General features: G+C 43.9%; 1 protein-coding gene across 3 annotated transcripts in view; it reads left to right on the forward strand.

Moving 5' to 3' along the window:
- RGS20 (regulator of G protein signaling 20) overlaps positions 1 to 22,561 on the forward strand; it is a 51,765-nt gene that overhangs the window by 25,182 nt on the left and 4,022 nt on the right. For all 3 annotated transcript variants that reach the window (XM_027560984.1, XM_027560982.1, XM_027560983.1), the window contains one exon: positions 20,489 to 20,637. In XM_027560984.1, the coding sequence (XP_027416785.1) occupies positions 20,489 to 20,637 (149 nt within the window). The remainder of the gene's footprint in view (positions 1 to 20,488; positions 20,638 to 22,561) is intronic.

A 22,561-nucleotide genomic window follows, 5' to 3' on the forward strand; every position in this document is an offset into this window, starting at 1 on the left:
TTTCAAATAATTATTATATTTATTTATAAACTTCAAATAGCATTTTAAGAATATTGTCTCAGGACCTCCCTGGTGGTCCAGTGTCTAAGACTCTGTGCTCCCAATGCAGGGTGCCTTGGTTCAATTCCTAGTTAGGGAACTAGATCCCACATACCACAGCCAAGAGTTCCAATGGCTCAACTAAGATCCAGTGCAGCCAAATAAATAAAATTATTTTTAAAAAGAAGAAAAGATTATCTCTAAACTTCAAAGTATTTCACTTTGTAAAACAAATATGCATTAAAACTATGTTTTAGGTCATGCTATATTTGGAAAATCCAATGTGTGCATTAAAATACTACACTGAGTCCATTTTAATTAAGAGAATGTGGAAACTTGGGAGCTAGAAATGCTAACTTTCCTAAAATCCAATCACAGTCGCTCAGTCATGTCTGACTGTTTTCGACCCTATGAACTATACAGTCCATGGAATTCTCCAGGCCAGAATACTGGAGAGAGTAGCCTTTCCCTTCTCCAGGGAATCTTCCCAACCCAGGGACTGAACTCAGGTCTCCTGCATTGCAGGTGGATGCTTTACTAGCTGAGCTACCAGGGAAGCCCTATATCAAAAGTACAGAATGGTAAAAGTCAGATTACTCACTTACCTCCTTCACTTTACAGGTGTGGAAACATTCAGAGAGGTTAAGGGCCTTGTCAGACATCTCCAGCTAAACAGAGGCCAAAATGGGATTAGAATTAGATCTGACTCAATGTCCAGGGCTCTTACACACCATACAGGTGATTTTCTGTTGACTGCAGATTAATGTATGCATGTGTTCAGTCCCTCTTGCACACAGACCCCAGGACTGCCAGGCTCCTCTGTTCATGGGATTCCCCAGGAAAGTACTGGACTGGGTTGCCATTCCCTTCTCCAAGGGATCTTCCCAACTCAGGGTTCAAATCTGAGTCTTCTGTATTGGCAGGCGGATTCTTTACCACTGAGCCACCTGGGAAACCCTTGCAGATTGATGAACCTCTAACAAATAGGAAACCAGAAGGAAGAAATATACAAGCATGCGTTATCTTCAACATAAGAAAGGCCAGGCAGTAATGTTGTTACTACTGTCAGACCCCTTAATCGTGGTCCCTTCACACCAGGAGATATGACCACATGACTTGTTCGAGGTATGGAAAGGTGTCAGATTAAAGCAGAGACAGCATTAGAATTTCATATCCCACATTTTGCTGAGGCAGTCCGAGCATGGGTTGAAAAAGAATTTCCAGACACAGCATTTCAGAAGGGAGAAGTTTATTAAGGACAAAGAGCAGAGATAAAGTGGGCACTGTGAGCACAGCAGTCTGACCACCTAATAGACCGGGGAAAGCCAGCAGTGTTTGTGGGTTAATAGTAAATTTTTACAGCCTCAGACAAAATTCCTGCTGGAAGGTTGGCATTAGGTGATTGGTTGGGGTGCTATAGGGTGTTTACTGGAGTGGACATCTTTGCCTAATTGGGAGTCAGAAAGCTTGTCAGTGATGATCAGGGGGCTTTTGGCAAGGTTACAGAGTGGCTCGGTCAGCTTCAGAGGTGACCTTGATTCTGGGCTTCGCTTCTGTGGCCTTGGTGCGAAGCCTTGCCCCTGTGGCCTTCCGGGCAGGACTCAACACATTTGATTGATTAATCCCTTGTAGCAGTTTTACATTAGAAAACATTTTTGACCTTTTCTTAGATTTTTAATCCCCTTTCTTCTGGCTTTGAAGGTCTTTAGCCTGTAAGAGAGCTTTTTGGAAAGTCTTCCAAGATTGGGCTGCCCAGGTGGCTCAGTGGTAAAGAACCCACCTGCCAATGCAGGAGACATGGGTTCGATCCCTGGATTGGGAAGATCCTCTGGAGAAGGAAGTGGCAACCCACTCTAGTATTCTTGCCTGGGCAATCTCATGGATCCAGAGGAGTTTGGCTGGCTATAGTCCATGGGGTTGCAAAAGAGTCATACACAACTTAGATTACATACAAGGAGATTTTCTTATTCTAGATTATGTAGACAAGCAAGAGTGAGAGAAGTAAAGAAGTTTTCTTATTTTAATGCAGTGGCCCAGGTGGCTGGTTTCATTTCAGACACTTGAACATCAGTTCCAAAAGTCCTGGTGTTCTTTCATTTCTGCATGGAGCCGGCTCATGACATTCACCTTTCACTAACAGATGCAGCTTAAAGGTCCAGACTTCACATAAGTGGTTTAGAAATGACATGATGTGTATACATGCTAAGTCGCTTCAGTCATGTCTGACTCTTTGTGACTTCATGAACTGTAGCCTGCCAGGCTCCTCTGTCCATGGGATTCTCTAGACAAGAATACTAGAGTGGGTTGCTGTGCTCTCCTCTGGGGAATCTTCTCAACCCAGGGATCGAACCCTTGTCTCTTAAGTCTACCTGCATTGGCAGGTGGCTTCTTTACCACTAGTGCCACCTGAGAAGCCCCCAGACTTCACATAAGTGGTTTAAAATGACGTGGCACAGCCTTTCAAGTGAGTGGTCTTGCAAAGTGATTCACAGGAATGATGTATCTACCACGGAAAGTCCTTCTAGGAATTGCATCTGCGTCCTTGAAGAAGGAGACCATGGTTCTCTCCAGTTGTGAACTGGATATCTTACGCTCAGTTTTGCATTTCTGTACACTTGTTCATAGATGGAAATCCAGGGCATTAAGCAAGGAGTGACTTTCTAGCAGGCTCCTAAGTCAGTTCAGCAGAACTGAGTTTTGAAATCACATGTATCAAGTCAGATCCCCTTATGATTATCATGTGAATCATGGTCCAACTGGGAATACAGCAGATTGGTTTCCTACAGCACCAGGTGACTCACAGGATGAGCTTCTATTCAGATTCGTATAGTGTCAGCAGCAGCTAATAGGGGTCAGTCGAGTCAGAGCCTAGCATTCAGTACATTACATGTGAGTCACTGACTCCCCAGCACTGCTGAGATGGTCCCTGAATGTTAACTTGAGCAGCCACTTTAAGAGACAGCACTGCACGGCGTGAGTGAGTTCACAGTACGACTGAATGGGCTTCTGCAGCAGCTGTTCACAGCCAAGTCTGATGTGACTGAGTGCTCAAGGTAGTGTTCCGAAGTTACAAATTCATAGAACCCAGCTGATTTCATTCTAGCTATTTGTGTGGGGAGTCATTTGTGAAAAGCGAGCAATATGCTCCATTACCCGGCAGTGATATTTCACTGGAGTTATTTCAATGATTATTACAGCTGATTGATCTTGCTGTTTTGGGAATGCTCAATTTCCAGTTATTAATCAACTTTACCCTATAAAATCTTTCTCAAGTATGTATCAGTGTTTGGATTTTAGACAATGGCATCTCATGCAAAGTCACCTTGCAATTGGACTTCCTAATGTCTTGGGTTGACTGTGTGCACCTCAGTCCCACAGTGAAGTGGAGGAAAACACCTTGTTTTCTTGGTTTTTCTCTGTTTGTGCGCCTGTCACATCTGATGCTAACTAGATGCTGTTTGCTCCAGAGCCAGGACACAAGTTTGCGGTACCCATCCATCCTTCTAAGGCAGCAATACATGCAGCGCTCCCAAGCCTTCTGGGGCTGTTTGACTAGATCCATGCAAGCCTGTATAGCTGTTCTGATGCAAATTGGTGGAAAGAATTGTTCAACCCCCACCCTACCCAGCCCTTGTAGATGACTTTCATGTCTGGGGGGAGGAGGTTGATAATGAGATTTAAGGTTTTGTATTTATTTGGCTGTGTCCCATCTTAGTTGTGGCACATGGAATATTCATTGCATCATGAGGGAACCTTCCTTCCCACCTACAGATTCTTTAGTTGTGGCACCTAGCCTCAGTAGTTGCAGCCCTTGGGCTTAGTTGCTCTGCAGCACGTGGGATCTTAGTTCCCTGACCAGGGATCAAACCCATATCCCCTGCAGGGCAAGGCAGATTCTTAACCACGACCACCAGGAAGTCCCAAAATACAAATAATTTTTACACTAAGTTTCCTGTTAGGGCTTCCCAGTTGACTCAGTGGTAAAGAATCTGCTTGCTGATGCATGAGACACAGGAGATACCGGTTCAATCCCTGGGTCAGAAAGATCCCCTGGAGGAGGAAATGGCAACCCACTCCAGTATTCTTTCCTGGAGAATCCCATGAACAGAGGAGCCTGGTGGGCTACAGTTCATGGGGTTGAAAAGAGTCAGGCATGACTGAGTGACTGAGCTTAAGATGGAAAAGTAGTCCTGGGGGGTGGTTGGGCAGTTCCAGAGTTGCTGGCCTCTTCAGCCCCTGGCCAGGGGGAGAGCGCTGTGGGCCTACATTCCTGAGGCCAAAGACCCTGCTCAGAGTTCGGTTGCTCAGCATAGTGGGGGCCATTGGAGCCGGTTTTGCTGGTCTAGCCTCCAGACTCCGAGAGGTCTGCCCTTCTTACAGCAGTAAATGCATGAGAACTGTGGGGTCTCAGGACTTCCTTGGTGGTCCAGGGTCAAGCCTTGGCCTTCCACTGCAGAGGGCACAGTTTTGATCATTGGTCGGAAAACCAAGATCCACATGCTGTGCAGTGCGGCCAAAAAAAAAAAAGAATTACAGGATCTAGTTTTACAACAACCTCAGTTCAGTTCAGTTCAGTCACTCAGTCGTATCTGACTCTTTGCAACCCCATGAATCACAGCATGCCAGGCCTCCCTGTCCATCACCAACTCCCGGAGTTCATTCAAACTCACGTCCATCAAGTCAGTGATGCCATTCAGCCGTCTCATCCTCTGTCGTCCCCTTCTCCTCCTGCCCCCAATCCCTCCCAGCATCAGAGTCTTTTCCAATGAGTCAACTCTTCGCATGAGGTGGCCAAAGTACTGGAGTTTCAGCTTTAGCATCATTCCTTCCAAAGAAATCCCAGGGCTGATCTCCTTCAGAATGGACTGGTTGGATCTCCTTGCAGTCCAAGGGACTCTCAAGAGTCTTCTCCAACACCGTAGTTCAAAAGCATCAATTCTTCAGCACTCAGCTTCCTTCACAGTCCAACTCTCACATCCATACATGACCACTGGAAAAACCATAGCCTTGACTAAACGGACCTTTGTTGGCAAAGTAATATCTCTGCTTTTCAGCATGCTATCTAGGTTGGTCATAACTTTCCTTCCAAGGAGTAAGCGTCTTTTAATTTCATGGCTGCAGTCACCATCTGCAGTGATTTTGGAGCCCCCCAAAATAAAGTCTGACACTGTTTCCACTGTTTCCCTTATCAGTTTCCCATGAAGTGATGGGACCAGATGCCATGATCTTTGTTTTCTGAATGTTGAGCTTTAAGCCAACTTTTTCACTCTCCTCTTTCACTTTCATCAAGAGGCTTTTGAGTTCCTCTTCACTTTCTGCCATAAGGGTGGTGTCATCTGCACAACCTAGAATTTATCAAATTCTCATTAGAGCTAAGTCTCTGCTGCAGCAAATAAGGCATTTCTAGACCTTTAAATGACCTGGAAGTTCTGTACTGTATTTGTGATAAAATGAAGTACTTGCTTATGAACAAAAATATCTGAACAGCATACCAGACCAGGTGGAATAAATATGGGTTAAACAAGGGTGAAGAAAATGGTACAAGAGTTATGAAAAACGTTCGCAAAATCTAATAACATGAACAACTTGCCTGTTCAGGTTAAACACATCATAAACTAACCTCCAAAAGATATCTCTTCTGTTATCTTCTAATGATGTATTCAAAATCCTGAGGGTATTAAGCTATAAGTTCTAATTGTGATAGAGCACTTATCTGTTAAAATATATCAAATGTAGCCTGAGAATGAGGAGACTGCATAGAGAATATTTTTTAATGGAAATTGTTCCTTTATGAGCCTTTTATGCATCCTTTAGGATGGGGTTTTATTCCTAGTTCCCTATGTCTGACTGCTTTATGTGGTCACACAAAAAGAGATGAATGGCTATGGTTCCCTACAAACAGTCTAAAACGCATAAGCATTAAGCATTCCAATTCACTGAGAATTTTTTCAGTTTTGGATCTGCTTGTTCAGCATATCTGCTGCTGCTGCTGCTGCTAAGTCGCTTCAGTCGTGTCTGACTCTGTGCGACCCCATAGACAGCAGCCCACCAGGCTCCACCGTCCCTGGGATTCTCCAGGCAAGAACACTGGAGTGGGTTGCCATTTCCTTCTCCAGTGCATGAAAGTGAAAAGTGAAAGTGAAGTCGCTCAGTTGTGTCCGACTCCTCGAGACCCCATGGACTGCAGCCCACCAGGCTCCTCCGTTCATGGGATTTTCCAGGCAAGAGTACTGGAGTGGGGTGCCATTGCCTTCTCTATCTAGCCATCTAATACTTAATGCCGGCAGGGCATGAGGTGGTGGGGAACCTAAAATTCAGGACATATTTTGGTGCAAATTGTAGAAAACCAAAACAGAGATTCTGTCACACACGTCCTAGGAACAGCAGACAAAAACATCCCAACAGCTCAGCCCCTGGAGAACTGTCTTGGGAGCAGGAAGGCAGTGTGAAACCCAGGTGAAGGTGCGCTGGTATGCCTGTTAGCCCATTCTCATCAGCAGCACACTTGCTGGAAAAGGACTCCGGAGTCATCCACGGATGGGCATCAAAAAGCAATCCCAGTCTGTCTAAAGGTGGCCCGTGTACAGCTGTGGGGTGAAGAGCCAGGCTCTGTGGGTAGATGGTGTAGATCTGAGTCAGTGTGGAGACTGCCCCACGGAGTAAACAGAAGTAAGGTGTGCTTACTACTCCATCTGCTCATTCAAAGGGGAAACTGCACATAGGTTGGAAATTATGGAGAGAAAGCAGGCCCTGATAAATAGTTAAGATTTTATTCTGGTGTCAAGGATTACCATCAATGGCCACAGGAGGGGGACTAACCAAGACTGGATTCTAGATAAAAAGAGTAAATATTTTGGGCTTTGAGGGCCATGTGGTCTCCATTGCAACTACTCAACTCTGTCACTGCCCCTAAAATCTGTGGGGGAGAGAACTGGAGATGGACTGCCCACCGGCCACCAGACTTACTCTCTAGTCCTTTACAGACAAAGTGTTACTTCTGATCCATAATCTAAATGTCAGTGTGGAGTACCACTACCAGGATCTTGTAGGAAACGGCCTCTAAAAAAGTAAGTTCAACCAATAACAATGACATTTCTTAGAGTTTTAAGGCACTCTCAAGGAAAAAAAAAAAAAATCAGAAGGACAGATCACGAATCCAGTGAAAGACAATCTCCTATAGAAGATAAAATCAAAGGATCTAATTTAAGTTTCCTTGTGATATCCACCATTTCAACATTCAGCATTTTCATACGAATGGAAAAACTTAATGACAGTTAGCAAGTCCCAAAAGTACTAACGCAGTGACCTAAATGGGAAGGAAATCCAAAAAAGGAGTGTGGACTTATGAATACGTACAGCTGAGTCACTTTGTTGTACAGCAGAAACTGACACCACATTGTAAACTATTCGCCCTAAATAAATAAATAATTTTTAAAATTGATGCAGAAAAAAATGACACTGGAGGCAGGAAATAATTAAGTACAAATATTTTATTAAATTTGATATAAAATATTTTTTAAAAGTTGTAATGAAGAAAGGAGAGGGAAATGATCCACACAAAGATTTTGTGGATGGGCGCTTAGACTGTGAAGGCTCTTAGGGATTCAGATTACAGCCTAAAAGCTTTAACAGGACGGGAGCTGAATATTTCATATCATTTATAATAGGATTATCATCACAGATGAAAATTCTAACTGATAATGTACAAGAGGCCAAGTCTGACTAGCCAATCCTACCATCCAGTCACAGATCATGGAGAATTTCCTGTGGCAGCAAGTAGAATTTGTGGGGGGAAAAAAAGAGATAGAAAATTTGCCCAGACAGACCTGAAAATAGAAAAGCCTGGTTTAGTGACTTACGAACACACCTTTTTGTAACTTTTGATTATCCTTGGTTTGCATGTACATTAATACATTTCATAACCCATCTGCTGTAACTGGTGGAAAAGAAGTTCTTCGACCAGTAAATATTCCTCCAGGCCTGATGTGTATGAGGTTTGTGAACACAGAGCCCGCAGACTGGACCAGACTACAAGACTGCAAGGGAGCTTCGGGAGGACCCTCTGGGTTACCCTGGTAACCACCATTTGTCTCTGTTTGTACAGATTGAGCTTGTTTTAGATTCCACATGTAAGCGATACAATCTAGTACTTTTCTTTCTGTCTGACTTACCTCACTTAACACTGTATTCTCAAGGTCCATCCATGTTTTCCCAAATGGGAGAATATCTTTCTTGTGGCTGAATAATATTCAGTCCTGTATATATACCACCTCCTCTTTTTTATCCACTCATCCTCAACGGGCACTTGGGTCGTTTCAACATCTTGGCTACTGTGAATAATGCTGCAGTAAACATGGGTTGCAGATAAGATATCTAAATCTTGTCTTCATGTCCTTTGGGTATCTACCGGAGTCGAATTGCTGGATCATCTGGTAGTTCTATTTTTAGTTTTTTGAGGAACTTACATATGGTTCTCCATAGTGGCCACACCATTTGCATTCCCACTAACGATGCCTCACGTTTCCTTTTTCACCACCTTGGCAACGTCTATTGTCTCTTGTCTTCTTGATGAAACTGGTTTCTCTCTTAATGCTCTTCTGCTTTCATCAGCATTTCAGGCACTTTCATAGAAGTGTGGACTTGTAGAGGCTTTACATTCACGTTAAATTTATATTCACATTCTCAGGGTTTCACTGAAGCCCATGTAATCCATGATACCCTCCAGGCTCTAGTTTTATTTAGATTTTAAAGCCAAAGGTAGAGATGAAATATGTATGAGACTGAACAGAATCGGGACTTATATGGCATTCATTGCACTTACCCATTGTCTTCCCTATTAAGTAAAATCTGAATTGTAATTAGTTACATTCTGTTCATTTCTGTTTCTCAGGGTGCACTTTGGGAACCCACTTCTTCCCTGTTGATTGTAGGAAAGGCTATAAATATCGAAATTCTCTGGGCCAAAGAGCACTCGAGTGCTTTTAACCGAGAAAGAGCTTGCATTCCTGACCTTGGTGCTAAGCTGTGTGGATAAAGGAGAGCATAGGGATGCTATCTCCCTGGCCCAGCATGTTCATCTGGATGCCCTACTGTAACATGGCATGCAGGGAAAGGATTTCCATGGCACTTTCCCCCCAAATACACACTTAAAGATTCGTGATAAATACCATGGTTCTGGACTGTCATGTAGCATTTCCCTCTGGAGCCAGGCTCTGGTCCCCACAGGGACCATGCTCCAGTGCCGTGGGATGCCCCATTCCTGTCTCCCCAGCATCACCTTTGTTCTTGGCATCACCACTACCCCCCACCGCAGCAGCACAGCACAGGCACTAGTCCAACCATCTTCTCTCTCCCTCCGTCCTTGGATATTTTTCTTTCTTTTTTTTAATATTTATTTATTTGTTTGATTGTGCCAGGTCTTAGTTGTGGCGTGTGGGATCTAGTTCTCTGACCAGGGAACGAACCTGGGCCCCCTGCATTGGGCAGATAGTCTTAGCCATTAGACCATCAGAGAAGTCCCCCCTTGGATATTTTTCTTTCCTTTTCTGATGTGTCTCAACTTTCAGTCATGGGATGGCTTTATCATTTCCAACCAAATGAACACTGTCCACTTAGCTATTGTTGTTGTTGCTGTTGTTCAATCACTAAGTCGTGTCTGACTCTTTGCGACCCCGTGGTTTATAGCCCTCCAGGCTCCTTTGTCCATGGCATTTCCCAGGCAAGAATACTGGAGTAGGTTGCCACTTCCTCCTCCAGGGGATCTTCCCAGACTAGGGATCGAACCCGCATCTCCTGCATTGGCAGGTAGATTCTTCACCACTGAGGCACCAGGGAAGCCCAGTTGGTTACTATACCTGAGTCAAGTGAACTTGATGAAACAGGAAGCAGGAATGACAGCCACCAGAAGCACAATGCAGGCAAGTGACTTATGTCAGATGACACCCATTAGACATGCGCAGTTTAAGGACTGTTAGTAGATTCAGAGTGGGTAACTATCGCTGTTATCCACTTGAGAACATTTTCACATTTGCATCATTTCAAGAAGAAAGCCACCTCTGTCAGCTGTCCACCCACCAAGTCCCTTTCTTTGGCAACCCCGTTCGATTTTAAACATTCATTTGTCTGTGTTGAAAATATTTCTTCCTGTTTGTTCTGTAATTTGCAATGATTGCTCAGAAATTCTTAGACAGTCAGGTGGCTCAGTGGTAAAGAATCCACCTGTAAATGTAGGAGATGCATGAGATTCGGGTTTGATCCCTGGGTCAGGAAGATCCCCTGGAGGATGAATTGGCAACCCACTCCAGTATTCTTGCCTGGGAACTCCCATGGACAGAGGAGCCTGCCGGGCTACAGTCCACAGGGCCGCAAAGAGTGGGATGCAACCCAGCATGTGTTCCTTGCTTTGAAAGGAAGCAGTAAAAGTTGGTAGGGATTCTTATCCAAACCTGGCACATTCTTTACCAGTTTCAAGATTGCCTGAAACAGCCCTAGAGACAGAGATTTAGTAAATGCTGAATTCTTTCAGAGGTGCCCTGGGCTAAGCAGTCATCTACAGTCTCCTTGAGAAAGTCCCATGGCCTCATGGGGTAAGGAATGCCCACAGTCAACATTTCAATCAGTACTTGCAAAATACACTGTAACTGTTGATTGGTATTAAGAAAGACCAAGTAAAAGCATGTATAATTCATTTATTTCCTTCTGATCTACTTTAATTTCCCAAAGGCAGTTGCAAAAGTTGAGTTATACAATATGTTCATTTAATAATGACAGGAGAAAAGCACATCACTATCATAAAAACCCTCAGTGTGGTTCGAGTTACAAACTTGGTGACAACCAGATAAACAAAATAGTAAAGATTTCCATTCAAAGTTACTGAAAAACAGATGGTCACTTAAGTAGTTCTTTTAGAAGGTAAGGACAGATGTGATCATCCATCTGGAAGTAATTATAATTCTAAAAAAGTCTATTATTATTAAACTGTCAGTTGATTTCCCCTACTAAAATAATGAACCAGCTTTTCCTTAAAATAGACCCGAAATTATTCAGGCAATAAAACCAAAAGGGAGAAAAATTTGAAAACTAGAGGACACATTAAGATCTCTGGCTAAAACTGGTAGGTTACTAAACATTGATAGCTTTCTGTGTCCTGTGAAGTGGAAGACCCAGATTGGATTTGCCTTTTGGTCTATTAACTGTGCTGAAGTCAATGCAAGTAATTCTAGCTCTTCATTAATATTTCATGAGCTAGAGTGAGTTGGACTTTTTTCTGGTGATGACTAGACCACAAGGTTCTCACACTTAAAATCAGCTGACTTCAAGATCCCACAAAACAGTAGAAACATCGTTGTTGACAGGATTCATCTTATTTCTCAGCTGCTAATAATCACAACAGGTGGGAGCCCTGGGCAGGCAGAGGGCCTGTTTGTGACTTAATTGGCACCAGCTGATTGGTGTTTATGCCTGGAGTCTGTGATTCAGAGAAAGCCAGGTTCACCTGCTGCTATTTTCAGAGGAGGTAGCTAACTCCAGGGAGAGTTCTGCACTGCAAGATCCATCCACCCTCTACTTTCAGCTGGTCTGTTTTTCAAACCCCACTGTGTAAATTCTCTTTTTCAGTTGATTTACTATGTTGTGTTAATTCACACTGTACAGCAAAGTGACTCTTTTGCATTTCTTTTCCATTATGGTTTATCCCAGCATATTGAAGATAGTTCCCTGTGCTCCACAGTAGGACCTTGGTTATCCATTGTGTATATTCTTTCTTCCTCCTTCCCTCCTCTCTCCTTTCTTCCTTCCTTCCTTCCTTCCCTGAGTCTTCATTGCTATTCGAGGGTTTTCTCTAGTTACAGCGAGCAGGGGCTACCCTCTACTCGTGGTGCACAGACTGCTCTTTGCAGGGGCTTCTCTTGCTGTGGAGCTCTAGGATGTATAGGCTCAGCAGTTGGGGCACACGGCTTCGTTACTCCAGGGCACGTGGAATCTTCCTGCCCCAGGGATCAAACCCGTGTCCCCGGCACTGGTAGGCGGATTCTTAACCTCTGAGCTACGAGGAAGGTCCCATTGTGTAGATTCTTCAGTGAAAGACAACAAGAAGCCAGAAAAGACTTCTTGTCGGATTCATCAGCCTCAGAGTCACTCATCCTTAGAAACAGCTCCTCTGGGTTCTGGAAGCCTTCGTGCCTGGCATACCAGACTACTCTCTCCTCCCTCACGAGTAAGGATGTCTAACAGTTCCTTTCCCCAGCCTGTGCCATGGATTTCTTCCAGTTCTACCAGGAGTGAGGGGCTCGGGCTGAGAGGGTCCTGGATCACAGCTTCTTCCACCCCACCCTGGGGTGAGTGCCAGACCCCAAGGAGAACCTGTGGCAGCTCTACCCCGCCCTCCACCAGGTACCACCACTGAGCACTCCCTGGATGCACTCGCCCTGCAGGCGGGGTCAGAGCAGAACCTAGAACTGACACACATCTGCGAAAAATCATCCTACATCTGGGGGAAGGATGTTATTAATAGAAAGAGTTTTCCCAGGCTGGGAAGACTTAGAAGGCAGAAAGACCGAAAGGAGGCTAAAATTAGGAGCAAATGGGGCTAAGTCCTCAGAAATGTTATTGCAGAGAACAAGGGAAGGAGTGTCTCGGGAGGATGCAGAGAATGTTCCTGGAAGACTGTTCTCTTGATGATGCTGGTACCCGTTGAGGGGAGCTCAGGAAACAGCCAAAGGGAAATGAACAGGTGTGGCCATGGAGGAGAGGAGCTCTGTTCTGAATTCAGAGAAGCAACAAAAACCTGATCCTTTGAACAGGCTCCAAGAAATACTGGGAGAGACTTTCCTGGTGGTCCAGTGCTTAAGACCTCCTCTTGCAGTGCAGGGAGTGTGGTCGGGGAGCTAAGATCTCACACCCTACCTCGGGGCCAAAAAACCCAAAACATAAAACAGAAGCAGTGCTGTAACAAATTCAATAAAGACTTACAAAAATTATCCACTTAAAAATCTTTAAAAAAGTATTTGTTGTTCAGTCGCTCAGTCATGTCTGATTCTTTGAGATCCCATAGATTCCAGCATACCAGGCTTCCTTGTCCTTAACAATCTCCCAGAGTTTGATCAAACTCATGTCCATTGAATCGATGATGCCATCCAACCATCTCATCCTCTGTCACCCCCTTCTCCTGCCTTCAATCTTTCCCAGCATCACATAAAATACTAGGAGAGCTCTTTGAGGGTGAGACAGGAAATCCAGTCAAATTAATGTCCTAGCATAAAGTGTGTGCTGCCGCTGCTCAGTCACTCAGTCGTGTCCGCCTCTTTTTCGACTCATGCATGGACTGTAGCCCATCAGGCTCCTCTGTCCATGGGATTTCCCAGGCAAGAATACTGGAGTGGGTTGCCATGCCCTCGTCAAAGAGATCTTCCCTACCCAGGTATTGAACCCATGTCTCTTATGTCTCCTACATTGGGAGGCAGATTCTTTACCACTTTAGATCAGATCAGATCAGTCGCTCAGTCATGTCCGACTCTTTGCGACCCCATGAATCGCAGCACGCCAGGCCTCCCTGTCCATCACCAACTCCTGGAGTTCACTCAGACTCATGTCCATCGAGTCAGTGATGCCATCCAGCCATCTCATCCTCTATTGTCCCCTTCTCCTCCTGACCCCAATCCCTCCCAGCATGAGTCTTTTCCAATGAGTCAACTCTTCGCATGAGGTGGCCAAAGTACTGGAGTTTCAGCTTTAGCATCATTCCTTCCAAAGAAATCCCAGGGCTGATCTCCTTCAGAATGGACTGGTTGGATCTCCTTGCAGTCCAAGGGACTCTCAAGAGTCTTCTCCAACACCACAGTTCAAAAGCATCAGTTCTTCGGCACTCAGCCTTCTTCACAGTCCAACTCTCACATCCATACATGACCACAGGAAAAACCATAGCCTTGACTAGACGAACCTTTGTTGGCAAAGTAATGTCTCTGCTTTTCAATATGCTATCTAGGTTGCTCATAACTTTCCTTCCAAGGAGTAAGCGTCTTTTAATTTCATGGCTGCAGTCACCATCTGTAGTGATTTCGGAGCCCAGAAAAATAAAGTCTGACACTGTTTCCACTGTTTCCCCATCTATTTCCCATGAAGTGGTGGGACCGGATGCCATGATCTTCGTTTTCTGAATGTTGAGCTTTAAGCCAACTTTTTCACTCTCCACTTTCACTTTCATTAAGAGGCTTTTGAGTTCCTCTTCACTTTCTGCCATAAGGGTGGTGTCATCTGCATATCTGAGATTATTGATATTTCTCCTAGAAATCTTGATTCCAGCTTGTGTTTCTTCCAGTCCAGTGTTTCTCATGATGTACTCTGCATATAAGTTAAATAAACAGGGTGACAATACACAGCCTTGACGAACTCCTTTTCCTATTTGGAACCAGTCTGTTGTTCCATGTCCAGTTCTAACTGTTGCTTCCTGACCTGCATACAAATTTCTCAAATTCTACCAGCAAAGCCCCATAATGTGTGTGAGAGGTGGTCAGATACTATGGTCTAGGCGGGAGCATCTCCATTTATTAGCTAGTAAACTTTTGTAAGGGATTGCTTTGGTGGCTCAATGGTAAAGACTCTGCCTGCTAATGCAGGAGACTTGGGTTCTATTCCTGGGTCGGGAAGATCTCCTGGAGAAGGAAATGGCAGCTCACTCCAGTATTCTTGCCTGGGAAATCTCATGGACAGAGGAACCTGGCAGGCCACAGTCTACGGGGTCACAAAGATTTGGACACGACTGAGCAACTAAACAACAAGCAAACTTGTGTAAAGAGAAATTTCTCCTTATCAACACTTAGGTTACCCTGGAGTCACGTTTGTGTTGGAAAAGACAGGATAAAACCTTGATTCTCTGTCAGTATTTACCAGTTTTCAAAATCAGTTGGTTTCCTAACATTTTCTAAAAGTAACAGTGAGTGTTTTTGCATCACTGTGAAATCACAGATTCACACACATCTGATTATTTTTCATTGCAGTTAGTATTTTCTTTCTGATACTTAAACTTTCCCACACTTGGCAGGGGCAGCCTTGTTTATATTAGCTCATGGCTCCCAAGTTTAGAATTTTTATATAGTCAAATCTGCCAATCTTTTACGGTCTCTAGGGGAAAGAGTAATTGTGTCATGCTATGTCAAAGCATCTAAAGTATGAGAGCCTAGTCACCTATTAAATGAAGGAGTCAGAGCTACATGTCCTGTTCAGTAAGATTTCTGATATATTTTTAAAGCAAAAAACATAAGGCACAGAGTCTACATAGCATCTGAGGCTGTTTAGATAAGCATTACTAAGACTGTGTTTTAAACTAAAGTTAATTACATGTTCTTATCATCATAGCAATGGTTCTGGAGGGACTTCCCTGGCAGTCCAGTGGTTAAGATTCCTCACTTCCAATGCAGGGGCTGAGGGTTCGATCCCTGGTTTGGAAATTAAGATCCCAGATGCTTCGTGGCATAACCAAAAAAAGAGATAAAGAGATGGTTTTGGAAAGAATCACATCAAAATCTTAACAATGGTTATTTCTGGGGCTGGGAGAAGGATTAAAGAGTTCAGCAGAGCTGTGATTTCTCTGTGTGCCTCTGTGTTCAGCATGGAAGCCTGGTTGAGGGTTCATCAGCATGTATTCCTTTTTTTATTGGGGATTTTCTTTTTTTTTTAAAATTAGTTTTATTGGAACTTCCCTGGTGATCCAGTGGTTGAGACTCCACGTGTCCACTGCAGCGGGTGTGGGCTGGATCCCTGGTTGCAGAACTAAGATCCCACATACCGCTCAGCAAGGCCAAAAAAAAAAGTTTTGTTTTCAAGTTTGGATTTAAAGTTTTGTCTTTGATGAAATCTTATATCTGCAATTACATTTGCAAATAGTTTCTGCATTTGGGGCCAAAAGAAATGAAAAACTGATTGGAATATCTAAATACCTAAGTATATATTAATGTTTATAAAAATATATTAAGTCAGACAGAGAAAGACAAATATCATATGATATCACTTACATGCAGAATCTTAAAAAATGATACAAATGAACTTATTTACAAACAGAAATAGAGTCACAGATGTAGGAAATAAACTTATGGTAACCAGAGGCATCGGGGAGAGGGATAAATTACGAGTTTGGGATTAAAATATACACAGTACTGTATATAAAATAGGCTCCCCTGGTGGCCAGATGGTAAAGAATCTGTATATAAAATAGGAAAAAAAGGACCTACTGTATAGCACAGAGAACAATATTCAATATCTTATAGTAACCTACAATGGAAAAGAATCTGGAAAAGATTATTCAAAGTAACCGAATCACTGTTGGGCACCAACACAACATTGTAAATCAACTATACTTCAATTTAAAAAGCGGTTAAAGTTTTTTTTTTTAATGTAAAATATTTACAGTCTCAAGGGAAGAAGCATAATATATGCACACACACGTGACTCGGAAAGAACATGAGTCACGTGTGTGTGCATGTATGTGAGCAGTTTGTAGATTCTAGTCGCTTACACACTGTCAGCTAGCCAAGGGGCCATGGAAAAGTCACTTACCTCCCTTGGCCTAAAAATTAAGTAGATTAGATCACGTACAGGTCAAAGTAAACATCATAACTAGAAATATTGTCACATTACTGTGTTATAAAATGCAGGCGTCTGAAAAAAAGAAAAATGCGTGTGTCTACGCTGAGCTGTCAAATTTCTGAAGAAGGCCCTTGGATTGACAGACTGGCATGAAGAAAGACAATGGGCTTGGCCAGCCTGGCTACAGGTCCTTCTGAGGCACCTCAGGGATGAGGTAAGCCTCTTTAAGCCTTGGTTTCTCCACCTGAGAAGAGGAACTAATAACTGTCTTTCTTGGCTCACGGAAATGTGGGGAGAAATACAAATGAGGTAATACATATGAAAGTCTCCTGTAATCTGTGAAGCCCCATAAAAATATGAAGCATTGTTCTCTTAATTAGCCTTGAATGTTGTTCACACTCGTAAATGTGGCCTTATTTGGGAAAAGGGCCTTTGCAGATGTAATCAAGTGCAGATGAGGCCACACTGGACCAGAGTCTCCTTATAAAGACCAGGGTGTCCTTGTAAAGGGTGTCCTTATAAAGAGAGAGCACTCCCGACTTGAGGGGGAGTTTGTCTCTCAAGTTTCCTTATGTTCTGGCTTGACTCTTTCAGGGCCCATCACTTCTTACTGATGGTAAGATCATCCTTCTAAAGATCGCTGGGGATGGTTTTAATGTTATGTCCTTGAAGGTTCTTGGTTCTCCTTTATCAGGCCCTTGTCTATGATTCTACAGCTTAGAATCAGGCCCTTTTAAGACAGATTTTTTTTTTCCCGTGCAATGCTTGTTCTTTCATCATATTCCCTACGTGTAATTGAAAAATGGCTATTTTCAGAATTTGGAAACCATAATGAAAATAAATAGCTATTCATGGAATCCAACTGCCAAGTTTAAGTTTATAAGAAAATAACTTTTCTGAGAGAGTCACTGTTAGGCTAAATTTTTTATAACTAGTTACTCCTTTCAATTCCAAATTACCAAAGATTTTTATCAAGATTAAGAATTTGCTTTTTTTTTTTACACTTGATCTTGAAAAGAGTTCTCGTAAATGGGTTCCTGGGAATGGAAAAGCCATGTTTGAGTAGGATGATCTCTTAGTTAAGATCTAAATATTTAATAGGGCTTCCCAGGTGGCTCAGTGGTAAAGAATCTCCCTGCCAAGCAGGAGATGTGGGCTCGATCACTAGGTTGGGAAGATCCCCTGGAGAAGGAAATGGCAACCCACTCCAGTATTCTTGCCTGGAAAATCCCATGGACAGAGGAGCCCAGTGGACTACAGAACATTTAATAAACTGCCAACCTGTTTTTTACCATTTTCTCAGGCTGCCATTAATTATAGAAACAGTTTCTGAGGTCACTGACATTGGTTTTACATTCATCTAACTTCTAAGCCTCTGGACCCTCAAACAAAGGCTAGTTGCTGGGGCCTCATGCTTGGATCATGCCGACAGACACTGAAATTATGGCCAGTAGTCTGCGCCACACATAGCCCACAAGAGGAATAGAATGGCAGTGTCAAAGGAGTACTGATTCTGTGTTGCTTAGAGCAGATGGAAATGAAATGTATTCAGAGTTCTCCCACACATATGATGGAGGCCCAAAAAAAGACGCACAAAGCTCGTCTGGCAAATCAGACCACATATCAGTGTCTGAAAGGATGAGCTGAACTAACACATATGACAATGGCATATTTTAAAAATCTTGTATATAGGTAGGTATTTAATATGTTATTAGTCTTCATATTAATTATGACACTTGAAAAATTAATTCTCTACAAATATTTAGTGACACACAACTCTCCCATAAGTTACTACATGTTTGCCTTTTGAATAGGCCTGCAGTAATTGAAAGCATCTCAATCAAACAATTAAGATAACCTATAATGATAAGTTCCAGTAAATTTGAAAATGGAATGAAAGGGATGGCTTATTTTTCAGGAAATGAAAAATACCCATACTGACTCAAAAGAGAGGAAGAAAGTATGAAGAGAACAGAAATCAAACTTTAAGACCCAGTCTTGCAAAGATATTGAAACAGGAGTCTCTTAAAGCCTGCTGACATGACTACATCACAGTCCTTTTTTTTTTTTTTTTTTGAGAAACAACTGGGATTTAAAAAAAAATATTATTATTTATTTATTTTTGGCGGTGCAGGGTCTTTGTTGCTGTTCAGGGTTTTTCCTAGTTGCAGTGCTCAGGTTTCTCCTTTTGGTGGCTTCTCTTGTTGCATAGCATGGGCTGTAGAACGCATGGGCTCAGAATGGCAGGTCCTGGGCTCTGGAGCACAGACAGGCTCAGTAGTTGTGGCGCACTGGCTTAGTTGCTCCGTGGCCTGTGGGATCTTCCCAGACCAGGGACTGAACCTGTGTCTCCTGCATTGGCAGGTGGATTCTTGACCAGTGAGCCACCAGGGAAGCCCTGGGATTTTGTTTTTAATGAGGCAAGTTGCATCAGTACCTTTGAGAAAATAACAGTTACCTAGAGCATCCGTGGTTCAAAGCTGATTAGTCTGCAGATTGTGCTGGCTTGTCCTTGCCCCTCCACGTCCTAAATAAAGTGAAAGCGTTGTCTGTCTCTGGCTCCACTGAAATGCCACTGATGCGGTGAGAACTGGGTCCACCTGGAAGGATGGACTGCCCAGGCTGGTGCTCTGGACAGGTGTTGTGAGCGTTACGCCTGTGGATGAGGGGCAGTACAACCCTCTGATGGGTCTCTCGTTCGGTCCTGGAACTTACATCCCCGTGTAATCAAAAGAAGAGGGCTAATCCAAAGCTGTTGTTAATGAGTTTTAATTCATAAAGAGAATTTAGCCTACTCAATATGAAAACACATAATGAAACTATGATAATTAAAGCAAAGTCCAATAACATAAAAAGATAAGTAATAGTAAGAATAGATGGAATGGAATAACAAATACAGAATTTAATTCCAAAGACCTATTTAAGGTTCTTTAACGGGACTTAACATTTTTTTTCCTTTTACTCTGCCAACACTTTTTTAACCACTGTATCAAAAGTTAAAAATGGATTCAGACATTTCTCTTTCTTATGCTGCTTTTATAGTTCTCTCCTCTAGCTATTCCTGTAGTTCTCAGGAAAGGGGAGGGTTGAAGGGGTTTCCGGTGGCACCATGTCTGGGGGGAAGGCCAGGGCATCGTTTCTATAGGTGGCAGCACGTTTGTGGAGGGGGCGTCACTGTCTCCTGGGTCACCCAGGGCATCACTGAGCAGGACACAGGCGTGGCTCCAAAAGCTTTGCCACTGTGATCGTCAGTGCAGTTGCCCCCACATGCCCCACGATGTTGGTCTAGCAGGGGTGGGGTTGGAGGGACTCAAACTGGGAAGCGCACCTGTGGGAGGTCCTCCCGGTGATGTCAAGGGATGTCCTGTCAGCATCCACCTCCTTGACCAAACTGTGAGCAACTTAGTGCAGGGACCTCCATTCGTTGTTTCGCTACTAGAATTTATCACAGCAAATGGCAGATTCTAGACAGTGAATAAATGGTAAATGAATGGATTCTAGGGGTTTCCCAGGTGGCGCTAGTGGTAAAGAACCCACCTGCCAATGCAGGAGACATAGGAGGCACGATTCGATCCCTGGGTTGGGAAGTTCCCCTGGAGGAGGGCATCGAAACCCACTCCAGTACCCTTGCCTGGAGAATCCCATGGACAGAGGAGTCTGGCGGGCTAAGTCCATGGGGTCACAAAGAGTTGGACATGACTGAGTGACTTAGCACACATGCATGAATAGGTTCAAAGGACCAACTTTTACCAGAATTAGCAGAGATGACAGGATAGAGTCACACTGCATCTTCACAATGACGCAAACAGTGGAATCTCCAGCTTACCTGATACTAACTCTGCGCCCCCCCACCCCACTTCTCCTGTTGCAGCCAATGGGGTCAGAATGGATGGAGATGCGGAAGCGGCCTGTGTGTGCAGCCCAGGAGCCCACAGCCTGCGCCCCCGGCCAGCCCGGAGTAGAGAACCAGGGATCCAACGCTTGCTGCTTCTGCTGGTGCTGCTGCTGCAGCTGTTCCTGGTAAGCTGGTGGCTTTGTTATGACCATGCTTCTGATAAGAAAACGGTACCTTGAACAGTGCCAGCTTATGATGATTCAGTAAGTGCTTTGTAAGCAACTGCTGTATGGCTGACACTGATGTGGGTTTTGTAAAGGACCACAAAAACAACAAAACAAACAAAAAACCAAGATGAGGGCTTCCCTGAGGGCCAGGGTTCGATCCCTGGTCTGGGAACTAGATCCCATATGTCTCAGCTGAAAGATCCCGCTTCCTACAGCTAAGACTGGGGTCAGCCAAGTGAATAAAAACACAAGGTCTTCCCTGGTGGTCCAGTGGTTATGAATCTGCCTGCCAGTGCTGGGGACACGGGTTTGTTTCCTGGTCCGGGAAGATCCCACACACCATGGGGCAGCTGAGCCCACAATTACTGAGGCCCATGGACTCTAGGGTCCCCAATAAGGTAACTGCTGAGCCTGTGTGCCTCAACTACTGAAGCCCGTGCACCCAGAGTCCGTGCTCCACAGCGAGAGAAGCCACCACAGTGAGAAGCCCACACCCACTGCAACTTGAGAAAAAGCCAGCAAAGCAACGAAGACTCAGCATTGCTAAATTTTTTAAAATAAATAAATATTAAAAAAAAAAAAAAAAAGACAAGGCTGCATCCTAGCTCTGAAGGAACATAGTCAAGTCCCTGAAATCAGGCTAACTAATGTATATCAAATGTCTGAAGAACAATCTAAGCTAGCTGATGGTTGAATATTAATATCTGGGCAAAAATGGTGCCTAGATTGTCAAAAAGGAGTGAACTCAAGGCCCTCTACTTGGAGATAAAGAGTTTTTGGAGGAGTTACAATTTAATCTGGGTCTTAAAGATTAGGGTTATGAAAGAGCATGAGCCTGTATTTTATATTCTGCTGCTTCTGTTCTATTAATATTGTTTTCAATAAAGAAAATTATTAAAATTTATGCTGGACAGAGAGAGGAAAAGCTAAAAATATAGGCTAACTTACTGGGAGAGGAAGATACACTGTCATTGCTTAAAAAAGAGATACAACTTGACTGTTTGAGTCACTGCTGAAGATCTGGAGAAAGGGGTATGATTTACACTCAGAAATCACATGGGCATTAGATTGCATCTCTGAAATCTTGTATATGAAACATACCTCATGCCAACCAAATGTGCGTGTAGCTTTAGTCAATGAAACCATTGTAATGTACTTGGGCTTGACTGCAAGTTCGACCCACACTGTGCAGAAGAAGAAACCCTGAGATCGATCAGTGACAGAATCACACAAGGTGATGAGGGGAGCTGAAGGTTGAAAATGAAAAGTCCAGGACAGTTTGTTTGATTTGTTCCTGCTTGCCTCGGGCTGGCATTAATTTCCAAGAAGCTCCACTCCGGTGGGTGAGCCTAGAAGTGCGAGCCTCCAAGGATAGATGGGACCCAATGCTGGGAGGTCTGTCCATTCGGGACAGAACCCCAGACTCTGGGGGGAATACAGGGCTGAGCGGCCTGGCATTCAAAGCAAGCCTTTAGCCCTGAGTAGGAGTCTCGAGGACCCAGCAGGGGACCAGAGGAAAGGATGTGTTAGCAGCCCCTACACCGCGCGTGTCTAGGACCCCGTAGTGGGAAGGAGATCCCCCAATGGAGAAGAGACCACGTTTAAGCCCCTTTTTCTGCACTTTTCACTCTGCTCATCAGGCTCAGTGAGATGGTACCTAAAAGATGCTCAGAGATGTCCCCATGAATATGGAGTGATGCTGGCATTTATCCTATCTACTCAGTCCCCCATCTGCTGCCTTGGGAGGCATAGGAGGCAGGATCGTGGCCTGAATAAAGTCTGGGACTGATGGTGTGGTGGGGGGGGCAGGTGGTGGAGGGCCCCAAAGCAGGCTCCTCCTACTAGTAACAACTATGGTGAATAAAATATAAATCTATGCCTG

This window comes from Bos indicus x Bos taurus, chromosome 14 (assembly GCF_003369695.1).
Source record: "Bos indicus x Bos taurus breed Angus x Brahman F1 hybrid chromosome 14, Bos_hybrid_MaternalHap_v2.0, whole genome shotgun sequence".
Taxonomy (NCBI): domain Eukaryota; kingdom Metazoa; phylum Chordata; class Mammalia; order Artiodactyla; family Bovidae; genus Bos; species Bos indicus x Bos taurus.